This window comes from Pistacia vera, unplaced genomic scaffold (assembly GCF_008641045.1).
Source record: "Pistacia vera cultivar Batoury unplaced genomic scaffold, PisVer_v2 Contig317, whole genome shotgun sequence".
Classification (NCBI taxonomy): Eukaryota; Viridiplantae; Streptophyta; class Magnoliopsida; order Sapindales; family Anacardiaceae; genus Pistacia; species Pistacia vera.
Window position 1 is genome coordinate 370,287 of NW_022196132.1, and position 15,634 is coordinate 385,920.

The 15,634-nt window shown below is 36.4% G+C and overlaps 4 protein-coding genes across 7 annotated transcripts; 1 reads left to right on the forward strand and 3 right to left on the reverse strand.

Annotated features, from left to right (window-relative positions):
- Window positions 1-1,044: 1,044 nt before the first annotated feature.
- LOC116136598 (pentatricopeptide repeat-containing protein At3g22670, mitochondrial) lies at window positions 1,045-2,787 on the reverse strand. Its single transcript, XM_031422270.1, has one exon. It carries the CDS (start codon window positions 2,780-2,782, stop codon window positions 1,142-1,144), a length of 1,641 nt encoding a protein of 546 aa, XP_031278130.1. The 5' UTR covers window positions 2,783-2,787; the 3' UTR covers window positions 1,045-1,141.
- Window positions 2,788-3,870: 1,083 nt separating this feature from the next.
- On the forward strand, window positions 3,871-6,897 carry LOC116136661 (protein RDM1). 3 transcript variants are annotated; one of them, XM_031422334.1, is made up of 3 exons: window positions 3,871-4,032; window positions 5,918-6,116; window positions 6,398-6,897. In XM_031422334.1, the coding sequence occupies exons 2-3, from the start codon at window positions 5,978-5,980 to the stop codon at window positions 6,763-6,765; spliced, it is 507 nt and encodes a 168-aa protein (XP_031278194.1). In that variant the 5' UTR covers window positions 3,871-4,032; window positions 5,918-5,977; the 3' UTR covers window positions 6,766-6,897. The 3 variants fall into 3 exon arrangements, with proteins under 3 accessions (XP_031278194.1, XP_031278193.1, XP_031278192.1); XM_031422333.1 differs by lacking the exon at window positions 3,871-4,032 and adding an exon at window positions 4,461-4,617 and having other exon boundaries at window positions 5,884-6,116; XM_031422332.1 differs by lacking the exon at window positions 3,871-4,032 and adding an exon at window positions 4,461-4,617.
- A 99-nt stretch (window positions 6,898-6,996) lies between these two features.
- LOC116136660 (pentatricopeptide repeat-containing protein At3g22690) lies at window positions 6,997-9,835 on the reverse strand. The gene has a single exon (XM_031422331.1). The coding sequence runs from the start codon at window positions 9,721-9,723 to the stop codon at window positions 7,168-7,170; it is 2,556 nt and encodes an 851-aa protein (XP_031278191.1). The 5' UTR covers window positions 9,724-9,835; the 3' UTR covers window positions 6,997-7,167.
- A 1,165-nt stretch (window positions 9,836-11,000) lies between these two features.
- On the reverse strand, window positions 11,001-15,084 carry LOC116136644 (homocysteine S-methyltransferase 3). 2 transcript variants are annotated; one of them, XM_031422317.1, is made up of 8 exons: window positions 14,851-14,984; window positions 14,586-14,655; window positions 12,790-12,846; window positions 12,481-12,707; window positions 12,087-12,216; window positions 11,766-11,969; window positions 11,521-11,592; window positions 11,001-11,396 (listed from the first exon to the last, which is right to left on the reverse strand). In XM_031422317.1, the coding sequence occupies exons 1-8, from the start codon at window positions 14,949-14,951 to the stop codon at window positions 11,238-11,240; spliced, it is 1,020 nt and encodes a 339-aa protein (XP_031278177.1). In that variant the 5' UTR covers window positions 14,952-14,984; the 3' UTR covers window positions 11,001-11,237. The 2 variants fall into 2 exon arrangements, with proteins under 2 accessions (XP_031278177.1, XP_031278176.1); XM_031422316.1 differs by lacking the exon at window positions 14,586-14,655 and having other exon boundaries at window positions 14,851-15,084.
- Between the last annotated feature and the right edge of the window lie 550 nt (window positions 15,085-15,634).

Consider the following 15,634-nt stretch of genomic DNA (forward strand, 5'->3'; position numbering starts at 1 on the left):
AATATTTTCAAGAGGGAAAATTTTATTCCAAGTATTGGCAATATATACCATTGTTTTAAAACTCGATCTGGCCCGATCGATTCAACCGTGACTCGGGGCCTTCACCAGGTCAGGTTATCAATTTCACTATTCTTAGAAAACCCTAGAATTAGAACGACAATCGGCAAAAAATAGGTGGTTGGGATGTTGGGGGTTTTGAAAAGGAAGGGCCGGTCAGTCGAAAGATGGCAACGAAGGTGATTTTTGGTAAGTGAAATTATTGAAAATCGCAAAAATAAATCAACAGCAACTGTTGTAGGTTGTTGCCAATGATTGACGAGACAAACAGGGATGAGGTGAGATGGGTTTTGGTAAGGAGGCTGAGGGTGGAGTTTTCGTGGTGATGGGGTGTGTTGTCAGTGCCGAAAACAAGCCCTATTTGGCCTAGGTTGTCAATGCCTACGGTGTTATTTGAGATGTTTTTGTAGGATTTCAAATCTGTAAGGACTTATGTGTAACTTTTAGGAGTGTTTTTGTTAGATTTCAAACTTTTTTACATGCTGACGTCATTGGTTTGACCTTTCAGTCAAATAGGTTCAATCTGTCAACTCGAAACCCGGCCACTTTGTCGAGTTTCACCCTATGCCAGTTTTCAAACCTTGATGTATACCAGAGAACACGAATGCACCTTCAACAGTTAGATTCAGCTTACAGGTGAGGAATTTTCCAAGGAGCCTAAGAAATATCAGCTATCTCATATGACGAACATGCATCTAAGATTAACTAATTAAAGAAGGAAGAGAATTTTCTTAACCAATGACAATAGTAGGAGTGGCCGCTCACACCGCCCTTTATCTAGAAAAAATAAAAATAATGTTATGTTTACAATTAAGTCATACAACCAAACAAAAATTTTACAAAATTCATGTAAAATGACTATTTTATCCTATATTTTTTCCTTGGTTGTATGTCTGATTGTATAACTCAATTGTAAACATAACATTATTCAAACAAATAAACTAGCACTTAATTTCAACAGTTAACACGTTCTCAAAATAAGAGGGATCAAGAAAGACATAACCGTCGTGTATATCAATTCATACAAAGTTAAAGCATGAAAAACAATGATAACTGAATGAAAAGAGTAAGAACAAGTGAACAACTAAACGCTTTCTTGCTCTTTGGCTTGTGACATCAACTTCTCCATTTTTTCCTTCGCATCTGCCAAGCTTTTCCTTTCAAGTTCCTCCACCAGCATCTTGTATGTGCTATCCCTGGGAACCATTCCCCTTGATACCATTTCTTCAAAGAATAAGCAAGCCTCTTCAAGTTTCCCACTCTTACAAAGTCCATGCACCAAAAGAGTATAAGTTCCCAGATCAATACTGATATCATTCTTAAACATGTGGCGCAGCAAAATGTTAAGCAGTTTCATTCTCTTCTTCTTGCAGCACATCTTCAGTAAAGGCGCATAAGTCTTAAGATCAGGCTTACATGAATCCTCCTCCATCTTTTGAAGCAATTTAAATGCATTCTCCTCCTGTGAATGCTCACAAGCAGAAGAAATCATGGTGTTATATGTCAAAACATTTGGCATAAGTCCCTGCTTTTTCATATCCTCAAATATCTCATTAGCATCCTTAAGCCTGCCAGCCTTACTCAAACAATATATCAATGAACTGTAAAATGAAGTATCAGGTAAACAACCATCACTCTGCATCTTTTCGTAAACCCCCAATGCTTCATTTATCTGCCTTGCTTTTCCTAAAGCATGCATGAAAATAGTATAAGTCACAGTACTTGGCTTGCAACCTCTTTCCTGCATCTGTTTCAAAATGTCTTCAACTTTACGAAAATCCTTTTCTCGACAGTAATGCTCAATGAAACAAGTATAAGAAATCACATTTGGAACAAGCCCATGTTTCTGCATCTCATCCATAGTTCTCTCAGCATCCCCCAATTTCCTAGCTTTGCACCACCCATGTAACAAAATATTGAAAGTATAAGAATTCAAAGGTATGCAATTCTTGAACTCAAGAAACACTTTATATGCATGCTCAACACTATTCTCTTTAGCCAAGGCATCCATTAGAATGTTCATTGCCATTGTTTCTTTCTTCAAACCATACCTCTCGAATCCTCTAAATGCTTCAATAGCATCCTCATACCTATCCCCTCTGGCTAGCCTCCTCATAACCTTATTCATTGTAGCCAATGTAACATACCCCTCTTTCAACTCGTCCATTTCTTTAACTACTTCCCACATAAGACCAAAATTCTTTGATTTTCCTAATATATCAACCATTGTGTTGTATATTTCTGGTGTGTGCCTATAACCTGTTTGTGTTTTTGCCCAAGTGAACAACCCAAAGGCTGGGATCCAGTTATTGCTAAATCTCTTCAAAATGTGCTCAACCAACCTGTTTGATACACTGAAACAAGACCCATTTAGTGCCAGAACAACTTCATCAGGCGATGGGTATTTATTTTTGAGGATTTTGCTGATTTTATCAACATCAGTATCTGTTTTCTCACTGATAACGTGGGTAACAATACTATTTGGATCATTAAGTTTGTGATTCTCAACCCAACTGGCAAGTGAAGGGATTACAAAATCCTCATCTGGGTTTTGGGTATCATGGGATCTGAGCCAAATGGGTAGCTCCGGTGACTCGGTGGTGTTGGGAGACTCGTTCAAGGTACAAAAAGGATTGCAAAATGAGTAGCGCAAAGGATTAATTCGGGGCTTGTTTTGTGAATGTAAATGTAACCAGAAATTGATGATTTTGCGTCTTGGGAGCATTTTTCGTTGAAAAAAAATCAAGTTAGATTATCTAAATTTTTTCTAGTTGCTCTTTTGAAACAACACAGACCCGAATGGTGATCGGTTTGGCCCGATCTCAGGTTCCGCTCCACTACACTCTAATATCCAATTTTCAAACAAATTCTTATATTATGTTTTAATTACTAGAATGAACCACTATTATGGTTCTGGCTTAGAAATGATATAAACTATATTTGACTTCAATAATCAAATACTTAAAAAGAAAAAAGTGGCACTACCTTTATTTGATTTTATTTTATAATCAGAAGTGTTCGAGCCAGCTTACAGAATACCTCAACTAATCCGTAAGAGCTTTAATGGATAAATACCTATTAGCAATCGAAGAAAGACTCAAACTCAAGACTTCTTAATAATACATTCAAGAATTCATATCAAATTATTCGACCACCTAAAGGTAGTTGGCACCACCTATTTTAAGATATTATAATTCAATTTTCAACTTAAATTTTTTATACCATTTAATCAACTTTTCGTTCAATCCGATCTAATGATTAAAAAAATATATATATCTCAAAATATATCAATCCAATGCATATTACATAATATGTTTTAAGAAGTAAGTGTTATAGAATCTTAGTTCACATAATAGAGGTTAAAGATTTGTTTGATATATAATTTAAAACATATGAAATGTGAAAAAGTATAACAAAACAAGTTTAATTAGAATCGATTAAAATATTTTTTGAGTAAATCTAATAATTATCTCTTCCGTGACTCGAACCTGAGATCGTTAGTAACTAAAAGACTAATCAACCCGTAAGGGGAAAAGTAATGGATTAAAATATTCCAAAATTAGTTTATAAATATGTTCTTAAAAAAATTTAGTATAAGCTTAAAAATTAAAAAATTATTCTTAGTTTTTTAATATATAAATACGTACAATTTTTAAAGATTAATTTAGGATCCAATGATCCAAAGCTATTGTTTAACCAAAACAGGAGTTGGATCCAGGCCAGGGTCGGGGTCCATTAAGTGGGTAATGGATCTACCTACCCGCGCCAGTACTAGGAATGTGGTTGAAGAGTAGAACAAACTCTGCACTTCAATACACTGTTGTTGTCCGTTCCTATTCTTCTCAATCATAATTACCATCAGCCCTAACTCTCTCTCTCTCTCTCTCTCTCTCTCTCTATAAATATATATATATATATATATACATGCAAACTCTTTGAAACTTATCTCACCAGCTCCAACACATCTATTTCCGTGTGAGTTCCTTTCTTCTCTCTTTTTATCCCTTTCTCTGCTGTTCTTTGATTTCTCTGTATGCCATTGAATTGAGGTTTGACAATGGTATTAACGCCCATTCGGGCTTTTGATTTCTCGATTTTAGTTTACTGCTGTTACTGTTTGTCTTATATTTCTTTCACTGCTTATGCATTTATGTAAAAATTGCAATGGTAGAGTAGCGAAATGAATTACTAGAAGCCAAATGGTTCTAGAGTAAACCATAATTTATTATTATTTTGGTATGGTGTTGTTACGCCTGAAAAGGTAGGGTTGGGTTAACGTGGAGTCTTGTCAGTATGGGATGGTCAGAACTTGGGAAGGTTCTGCAACCNTAATGGATCTACCTACCCGCGCCAGTACTAGGAATGTGGTTGAAGAGTAGAACAAACTCTGCACTTCAATACACTGTTGTTGTCCGTTCCTATTCTTCTCAATCATAATTACCATCAGCCCTAACTCTCTCTCTCTCTCTCTCTCTCTCTCTCTATAAATATATATATATATATATATACATGCAAACTCTTTGAAACTTATCTCACCAGCTCCAACACATCTATTTCCGTGTGAGTTCCTTTCTTCTCTCTTTTTATCCCTTTCTCTGCTGTTCTTTGATTTCTCTGTATGCCATTGAATTGAGGTTTGACAATGGTATTAACGCCCATTCGGGCTTTTGATTTCTCGATTTTAGTTTACTGCTGTTACTGTTTGTCTTATATTTCTTTCACTGCTTATGCATTTATGTAAAAATTGCAATGGTAGAGTAGCGAAATGAATTACTAGTAGCCAAATGGTTCTAGAGTAAACCATAATTTATTATTATTTTGGTATGGTGTTGTTACGCCTGAAAAGGTAGGGTTGGGTTAACGTGGAGTCTTGTCAGTATGGGATGGTCAGAACTTGGGAAGGTTCTGCAACCGTTCAGATTCAGTCACGTCACATAATGACGTAAGTAGCACGCTTCTGTCAGTATAGTGGGTGAGTGCCAGATTAGCAGATGGTTGGAAATCGTCCATGTGTCCAAACCCTGCATAAGTCGAGGAAATCGCTCAGGCAGATGAGCAATGGAACGTAGAGAAGGATTTGCACGGTACTCACCTACTTGCAGATTTAGTAATCATTACCTTGGTTCAGTCCACTATAAATAGAAGTTTTCCCTCTCATCTACAGAATTAGCTAATTTTATGCTAAAATAGTTTACTCTCTCTCTCTGACATCCTCTTTAAGCAGTAACTCAGTTCGCTGAACGCGACCTGACCTTACTCTCATTAATACAATATCAATGGACATAGGATTCGCTTTTGAGTATCCGAACCACTTTAAACATTGCATTTCACTGTTTATTTAACTAAATATTCATATATCGCGTGTGATTTCTAAGTCCGTTTAGCATTTCTCACGTGCGAATAGTTGATGTCAAAATCGAGCATCAACGGGTGTATTGGTTAAAATCACACAAATCTGTTTTACTAATTGGGTCATCTTTTAAAAATAAAAAAGGAAGTGGAGGAGATGGTTCTAGAGTGATCTAGTTCATTGTTTGATATAATTATCTGAAGTGAGGTTCAAGGGTTTAAATTCGGTTGGTGTTTCAATTGTGGCTGTTTCTTGTGTACTCTTTTCATATTTTCTTTTATTCGCACATTGTGCCTTAATGGAATAATCTTTTCATCGAACCTGGTTTAGTGTTTAAGTCGCAGGGGTCTAAATTTTGGCTTGGAATTGTTTAGAATGTTGCAATGATCAATTCCTGCTTCATTTCTTATAAAGGATCGATAAACAAAGATACTCCCTTGGCAAGTTTCATAGTGTGGTTAATCATTTTGTTGCAGGACTTACATTTCTTGTTGTTTTACTTTATGTTAGCTCACCCAGGCTTCCTTTGACAAGGATATTTACTTTTGCAATCCGGTCATTGACTCGGCCATGAAGCGGGCGATGCCATGGACTGAGCATGTTGATGTTATATCATCAGGTGAATCATCTTCCTCAGATGCAGATGATGGGTATGGTTGTCAGCAGTCAATCAATGATACTACAGTTATCAAAGATTTGACATCTGAAGGTATTTATATTGGGATTCTGGATCTAGTTTTTCTTATACTTTGGATGTGCTTTGTCCATTAATCTTGATAATAAAAATGTTCAAATAAACTAATAGGAAACCTCTCTATATGTTCCCATTATTTGAGTGCCATAATTTGAAAGAATTACTCGTTTCAGTTTCCCATTCTTTGTGCTTTTGGTTCCAATTATAAGTTTTTTGCTTTAGTGGAGAATTATTTTCTGTATTTGTTGAAACTAGCATGTTCACAGAAGGCATTATTGTGATATGTTTTCTCATAGGTGCACTGTTCAAAAAGGCAGAATTGTATCAGGAATACATGAAACAGATTCCAATTCCGACACACCGTGGTTCTATTATTCCATTTACCTCATGGATGGGACTAGGCAATTCGATTAAGCAGTTATATCAGCAACCCTTGCATTACCTCACTAATATTCTCTTAAAGCAGTGGGACAAATCAAGGTTTGACTCCGAAGATGAGTATAAGCCCCTGGATACAGTCATTCATCCCTGTAAAGCTGAAGCCACCATTTGGCTCATTGAAGAAGTCCACCGCTGCACCTCTTCTCATCATCATCTAGCTAAAATCTGGCTTTCTGATCCAATGCACAATACCTTCATTGATTCCATATTCCCAAATTCATGAACCACATCTTGAAGAGCCATCTGTTTTCACCCTTGTGTTGACTGTTTAATAGATGCTCTTTAATTTCTTCATGTGGTTTGGATCTGTACAATATGAACTTGAAATAAACTCATTCATCAGTTCTTTATTTCATTTTCATAAATTGATGTGGCATCAGCTCTTTAATAGATCAATATCCTGGGCAAGAGCATCGGCTGTTTGGTAGATGCTCTTGCTCAGGATGTTGATTTATCGATTTTATTTCAATTGTTGTTCTCATGGATTGAAGGCCGCCGATTTTTGTAGGATTCATTTTTTATATACAAATTATCAACTGTAATAGATTGGCATAAACTTCTTGTAGCTTCAAGTTATCTGCAATATTCTAATGGGTGATAGTTATAAATGAATGGAACTTTTAATCTACCAATAATCATTACAAGAACAGACCCCTCGCTGGAAAAAGTGGAATCTGTTATTATCTCGAATAATAATTTCTCGCTCATATATTTTTGAAACTAGTTTGGCAAACGAGTGGCAGTCCGAGCACATTCGTAGATTCTTCACAACACGAATGGGCATCCTTTGACTTGTACTGATTAGTCCAAAAGCCAAGGCCAGTTTCTCACTATGGTGACTAAGCAAGTACTCTTTCTCTTGCTCATCCACATCAAGTAAAACATTAGTAAGATCAGGAACATGGCCGGCATCTCTGAATCTGCAGTTCAGTTCATGTAGCATCGAGGAGATGGAAGTCATTTCAGGGTGAGATTCGTCACCAGAAGTGAACTCATGAACTTTTCCATAGACTTCTATGGAGCTTGATCCAGGCACTTTGCGAACCCCTCTCTCCTTCATGTGTAGCCTCACTCTTGCAACATTGCTCCACTTTCCAGCTGATGCGTATATGTTTGATAGAAGCACATGAATCCCAGACTTATCGGAAGCCAATTCGGTTATTCTTTCAGCTGCATATGCTGCCATGTCAACATTTTGGTGCGTTCGGCAAGCAGCTAAAAGAGAGCCCCAAATCACATCATTAGGCTCCATTGGCATGCTCTTTATAAGATCTAAAGCATCTACCAGCAACCCAGCACGGCCAAGCAAATCAACCATGCACCCATAATGGACAATTTGAGGAGAAATTCCATGGATTTCTTTCATGGACCTGAAAAGATTCCAGCCTTTTTCCACTAATCCACCATGACTACATGCTGTCAATACTTCAACAAATGCAATATCATCTGGTTTTACCCCCTGCCTGAGCATCTTGTTGAAAAGCTTTACTGCTTGTTCACCATTTCCCTCCATAGCCTTTGCCCCAATGGCTGCAGTCCAGGCAGACACATCTCTTTTCTCCATTCTATCGAATACTTGCATCGCACTTTGAGGATCACCACACCTGGCAAACATATCAACTAATGCAGTTCCAAGCCGCATATCAGAGTAAATACCTTTTTTCTCAATGAAAGTGTAAATCCACTTGGCAAGATCCAGAGCTCCTAGATATCCACAGGCAGATGCAACACCCACCATTGTTATCCTATCTGCGTTGATTCCTTCACTCTGCATCTGTCGAAAAAATTCAATTGCTTCCTCAAACATGCTTTCTTGCATTAAAGCACAAAGAATAGTGTTCCAGGACACAAGATCACTCTCTGGCATCTCACCAAATAATTTCCGAGCTGATTCCAAATCACCATTCCTAACAAATCCTGCAATCAATGAATTCCAAGATACTATGCCCTTGTTTGATATTCGATCAAAGATTAAACACGCCAATTCTTGTTCGCCACATTTCATATACATGTCAATCATAGAATTACAAATGTTATCCCGACCTTCTAATCCATTCCTCAAAACATATCCATGGCACCGCTTTCCACATAGAAGATCACCCAATTGCGCACTTGCTGAGATTGCAGATAACATACTAACTCTATCAGGTCGCAGCCCCTGTATTAGCATTTCATCCAAGATAGCAAGTGCTTCTCTTGGCATCCCCAGCCCTACATAATTTGACATGATTGTATTGCACAAAACCAAATTCCTATCTTTGCATTCATAAAAAAGCCGCTTTGCAGTATCAACAGCACCACATTTCATGTACATATCAACAAGTGCATTCATCATAAGGGTGTTCACCTTCATTCCCAGCTCACCAATATAAGCACACACTCTCTCACCCAAATCAAGATCTTGCAACTTCGCACAAGCAGAAATAACACAAACCATCGTTACCGAATTGGGTCTAATTCCTTCCTCCAACATCTCAAAAAACAAGTCAACAGCCTCTTTTGCCAAATCCTTTCGAGCATAGGCACAAATCAAACTAGTCCACGACACAACATTTCTCTCAGACATTTCATCAAACACTTTTCTTCCATCATCAATCTCTCCACATTCACCGTAGAAATGAATCAAAGAATTCTCTACAAACAAATCTCCTGCGAAACCCATCTTGATAGTTGCTCCATGAACTTGAAGCCCTTCACTGTAAGCTGAACTCTTCGTGCACGCGCTTAACACAAATGGAAGAGTATACTTATCAGGCAACATACCAAAAGTCACCAACTCAACATAAAGCAAAATAGCTTCTACACCAAGTCCAATACAAGAGTACCCTCTAATCAAAGAATTGTACATGAACAAAGTAGCAGTTTCATTATCTTCTTTGAAGAGATCAAAGGTCTTCTGTGCATAGTTCAAACTTTCAGAAGTACCCATTTGGGCATAAGTTGAGATAACCTTTGCAACATAAGAAGGATTATTATTTAGGCCTTGTTTTAATAATTGACATTGTAGTTGTCTGAGTTCGTTTAAGGTTTCGCAATCATTGAGATATCCAACTGAAGGAGAATCTTTAGAAATGGGTTTGGATTGGTGTTGGTGTTGGCGTTGGCGTTGGCGTTGGTTGGTAAGAGTTGTAGATTTTGGGGTTGCCAAAACCAAAAGAGATGGATTGAGAGTTGCAGACATTGTTGGGCATTTGTTTGAACTTGCGCTCCCTTTCAACTAAATTAACTGATATTCTCTTATTGTTCCCGCTTAATTTTTATACTGATTTTGATTTCTATGCTGAACGACTTATCTTTTCGCTAAACGGACGACTTAGTGATAGAGATGACTTGCTGCCCACAGTCTAGATTCTAGGCAACAGAACATGTGCTCTGGTCATGGACGACTTGTCGTTGACTGGATACTGTATTTACACCAATGCGATATATCCTCTCTTAAATTTTAAACGGAATCAACCGTTGCAAGTATTTAATATTACTTTTTTTTAAATGATAGGAGATATTGAGGCTGATTTACGCATATCTTAATTAATTTTTTAGGATCCTAAAATTATTATCTAGATAAGAATTTTTGTTGTTAATCCTATTAATAACTGAAAAAAGACTTGAACTCAGGACTTCTTGAATAATACACTCAAGAGTCTCTATTAGTGATAGAGATGACTTGCTGCCCACAGTCTAGATTCTAGGCAACGTAACATGTGCTCTAGTCATGGACGACTTGTCGTTGACTAGATACTATATTTACACCAATGCGATATATCCCCTCTTAAATTTTAAACGGAATCAACCGTTGTAAGTATTTACTATTACTTTTTCAAATGATTCAGGATGTCTGGACTAGTTTACGTATATCTCAATTAATTCTCCAAGACCCTGAAATTATTATCTGGATAAAAACTCCGGTGGTTATCCTTATTAACAATAAAAAAGAGACTCAAACTTAAGACCTCTTAAATAATACACTCAAGAGTCTCTATCGATCCACTGGTCACCTAGAGGTAGTTAATAATTGTAGTTATTGTAATGTCTGAACCATAACTTTTCTTTAGGGTTTAAGCTATTATAAAGCACTTTAATAAGTATGTTTATAAAATTTACATTAATGTATTCATACAAATACAAAATAACCAAAATTGTACTGATTTTTCTTTAGACCAAACCTCGGGTCCATTACAATTATCTCTATGAGGAAGCATAAATAGTTCATGGTTCTAATTACCGTAGACTCATTGGGAAAGATCGAAAAAATTCAACATACAATCTGAAAACTTTTCATGAAGTTGAAAAAATCTTTACAAGTCAAGACTTCTTATTTCATAACATTTTTTATTTATTAATATTATAGGATAAAAACTTAATAAATTCCTTATTACCAATTAGGCCATGTCGATGAGGAGCATCAAAGATTGTTCCAATGTAAGATCTAATCACCATCCTTTTGGACACACCATCAACTCAAGGAAACAGTCTTTTTCATTGCTTTTCTCCATTTCTTTACATTTAGAAACAACACAGGAAAACAGAACAAAATTTTTTATTTAGTTCTTGCAAAACTTTTTGAGTGTTACATTTACATTGCCCACTAGAACTTAAAAGAGGTTAAAAGGGAATATCAAGATCTTGAAGATCCTCCTGGAAAAAGAAAATTTCTAGATTAACAGTCGGATTCATATTATCACCAACGCCCGTGTCTTAGACTTTAAGGGTGGTATTTTTGTTGGATAGAACTCTAGATATGGCTTTGATAGTATCTGGGGTAGTCCTGCAGCAGCCACCAAAAAGGGAAGCTCCGGCATCAAGCCACTTACCTATGGATGACACAAAGTCCTCATCTCTTACCCCGGTTGATTCCTGCAATACAAAACATCAACTTCTGCATCACTACAGTAAAAATGGATGAAGATGTTTGGCAGACACCAAGAAGCCTAAGAAATCAATAATAATTCATTTTAAAAGGTGCGGGCTGGAAACTCACCACCCACTGCTTGAGCACAGCATCATAAGTCTCGCCACTGTTTGGATATATTATCACTGGTTTACTAGTTACCTGCCAGATTAATCAGTCAAAAGAACTATCATTTCTGGGGCAAATTCATCAGTAGCATTCCACTTCTTCAAAAGTGTTTAGATCACAGGGACCACAAAATCCTATCCTTATTAATGTCTTAAAGAGTTCTGAAATTTCGATCTTATTAATTGCATCTACCTCAAGAATCATACCTTTCTAACAGAGAGAATCAATCCATGGATAAATCTCGGAGCAGTACAGTTGATTCCGACAGCAACTACTTGCTTGCATGAATCAGCGACGGAGGCACATTCCAGTATAGAATCACCACTAACCACATTGACTCCATCCTTGCAAGTGAACGAAAACCATGCTGGAATATTAATCCCTTCTTCCTCAAGAAGCTCAGCATAGGCCTGCATTCAATTCAATTGAAAATCTGAATGAGTCAGAGACCGAAAGTGATTCTAAATCTATCATTGGTTGTAAAGAATATAACAGCCTTAATTTGCCTTAATTTTTTCCAGATATACCTTTGCTTCCATTTTATTTGGAATTGTTTCAAATGCTATTAGGTCGGCACCTGATTGGGCTAGAATCTGTAACCTTCTCCTATGAAAATCCTTCAATGTTTCCACAGTAACCGCGTCACCATAGTCTCCACTGTAAAGGAGACAACAAATAGACAGATATGTTATTACTGAAGATACCATTCAAGATCATAGTGTTCAAGTTCTTTTTTCACCTTTTTGCTGGTAACAAAGTATCCAAATCAAATTAATGAATATGAATCCAGCCAACTAGAAACACATTCATGCATCAATTACATGAAAAATATATCAGGCCTTTACCAAGTCAATTACACGAATTGGGTGAACGGCATTACATACATGTGTAATTACTCTGGGAATCATCAAGTTCACTCACCTATACTCAGACCCATCAGCCAAATAAGCCCCATAGCTACCCACTGAAGCAGCAACTAAAACTGGACGCCTTGAAGTCCCTCCATTTTCAATGTGATCACAAGAATCTTTAGTACATCTATCATAATAAATTTGACGTGCCTCGCATGCAATTTCAACACTCTTCCTTAGCAATCCTTCTGCTTCCTCTGTAGATAATCCCTTGGCCTCAAAACCTTGTATGGTGGCCTGTATCAAATCAATGAGATGGTAAATATTCCTCAGAGAAAAAGAAAAAAAGCCACTCATATGTAAGGAGTAATAAAATTACCTGATAAGACGCAGTTAGGATGATATTTGCACCCGCGTCAAGGTAATCTAGATGAACCTGTTACATTAAGCCAACCAGTCAATCTACAATAAAAGAAGATGGTTATACTAAACATATCCTCATTCTTACACATTTAACACGTCCAAATAAATACTTCAAAAACTAAGTTTCCACCAAAAACCACGTTATATGAAAGAATCATGCTAAACACATGTTAGAAAAGATATTCAACCAAGAGACAAATATATGTAATAAAAGAACAGTTCGGTTTCTCTCTCAATAAAATTTCAAAGCAGTTAGTCAAAATTTTCATGTTACTATCAAACCTTTGGAAAATCCTTCTGCCTAGTGTGTTTTACCTTTGTCTTGCGGTACAATAGCGTTACCATAGAACTGTCCTCCAAAATTCATCTGGGTTAAAAGTTTCTCAGCAGCTGCAAGCTTGCTTTTAAGAATTTAATAAAGTGCCCTGGAAATATATATAGGCTCCTTTGTACACAATTTTTCCCTACCCTATTCCCTATGCGATCCAAAATACACATTTATTTCCTTATTCTCCAAATATTATTCCATTTTTTTCAATTTTTTTAAACCCCCTAGGTTTATTAATTTAACTAAACACCCCCTAAAATTTTTTTTAGAAATTGACAAAAACACCCCACCAATCCACATTTGCTAGATTTCAGCTACCACTACGGGAAACTGGCTAGAATCTGGTATAATGACGCACTACCGGCTGGATCTAGCCGATAGTGCACCGATCTAGCCTTTTTTGACTAAATCTACTATAGATTTGATCGAAAAAGGTCATATCTACGACCAAATCTTTGGTCATAGCCAATCATCAATAATGGCCAAGATATGGCCATCTTTGACCATCAACGACAGCCATATCTTTGACCGTCGTTGACAACCAAATGCGGCCAAATCTAGTCGTCAATGGCCAGATCTAATCATAGATCTGGCCAAAAAAAGTCATATCGACGCTCTACCTATCAGATCCAGCTGGTCGTGCATCAATACGACGACTCTAGTCACTCTTCAACAATGGTGGCCGATTGTCGATATTTAATGGGTGAATGAGGGTGTTTTTGTTAATTTTTAATATTTTATTATAGGAGTGTTTAATAAATAAACAAATCTAAGGGATATTTTTGTTAATTTCTAAATCCTACATCGTAATAACCATCCAATTTTACTTTTTTTCAAAATATTATTCTAAAAAGTATCAAAATAATCAACCACGCGCATAATTATTACGAAATACTAATCTATCGATCGCTACTTAGATGCTTATTAGATATTTATTTAACAAAATAAGGAAGTGCAAAACTAGATGAGCTCCACCCAGGAAAAGTATGTCACTGTAACTGCTTGAAACACTGTTAAATAGATCCTCTGCCATGGCTTAGACGATAAATATATTAAGTTATCCAAAGCACCAGAACAATATTATATAAGTTTAACTGCATGAAATAAGACAGCTGTCATAAAACAATAACATGAGACTACAAAACTCTTAAGGTATATTGTAACATACTCGCCACGTCATTTGCAGAGGATAAGACACTTTATTTATATCCTGATTTGACATTTTTTAATTCAATATATTCACCCTGGAAGCATAATAAATAATCGATATAATCGAAACTTTCATATTTTTTATTCAAAATTTAAAGTTATTTTTTCCATTAACTGGAACCCTGTTCCAGAAATCTCTCCTAAATTTCGTCAGATTTTATGGGTTAAAAATTGAACTTCTTCCAATAAAAAAAAAAAAAAAAAGGTCAATTTACCAAGATCTTATAGCTCAATAAAGTCCGGACTCCAGTCTCCAGAAGCCACCTAGAGAGACCTAAAATGAATCTTCGCATACAAGAAAGAAGCCGAGACTTAAAAAAGTAAACAAACCCAACTTCATTTTTCTCATGAAACAAACAGAGGAACTCAAAGAGAAACAAGAGAGTGTACGTAAATCTATCTGTTATATAATCGTGCGTGTAAGTGTTGTGTGTATGTATAGATATAGTATTTCAATAGTATAGAGATTAGAGAGAGTACCCTTCTGACGAGGTGAGGAGAAGTGACAAGGCACTTGGCGCTCCAAAGAGGGTCATTGAGGTTAGCGCCATGGCGTTCGAGCTCGGTGGCGAAACCACCATCAACGACGGCGAAGCCACCACACTTTTGGAGGAAATCAGTCATGAATGACGACATATCGGTGCTTCCCAATTCCATTTGGACGGACCGAAAGAGAAATAAAGAAATTAAATAGAGAAAAGAAGTTGGATTTGGTTTTGGTTAGGCGGTTAAAGCTCTTAGTTCGATTTAAACTGAAGCGAACATCTACTTTTTGCTCTGCTCTCAAATTTATTTATATAGTATAGGGAGAAGTATATCGATTTACGGAATTGCCCTTGTCTTAGTTTATTTTTAAAGTTATTTATACAATAAATAATTAGATTAAATTTCAACCATTCAAAGTGTACTGATTCTATCATACTTTAAATAAATAGATTAAATTTAAAGCAATCCCGTACTCTTAACATTTTATCAAATACGAAGATAATCCAAATAATTAAAAGCAAATGCAGTGGCTTAATTGCTAATTAAGAATAATAATAAGAGTAAACATGTTCCCACCAGAGGTTTAGCATCATAGCCTGTTGATACCCTGATTTCATTTATTCTAATTTTTACCCTTAAAGTAAGGTCATTTGTTAAAATAGTCATACACACAGTATCATGGCGCATTTTAGCAGAGGCAGATTCACTTTAATAGCGTCCAAGCCAGCGCTTTTTGACTTTTTTTTACCGATTTCAAAGTCCAAAATTACTTTTGAGA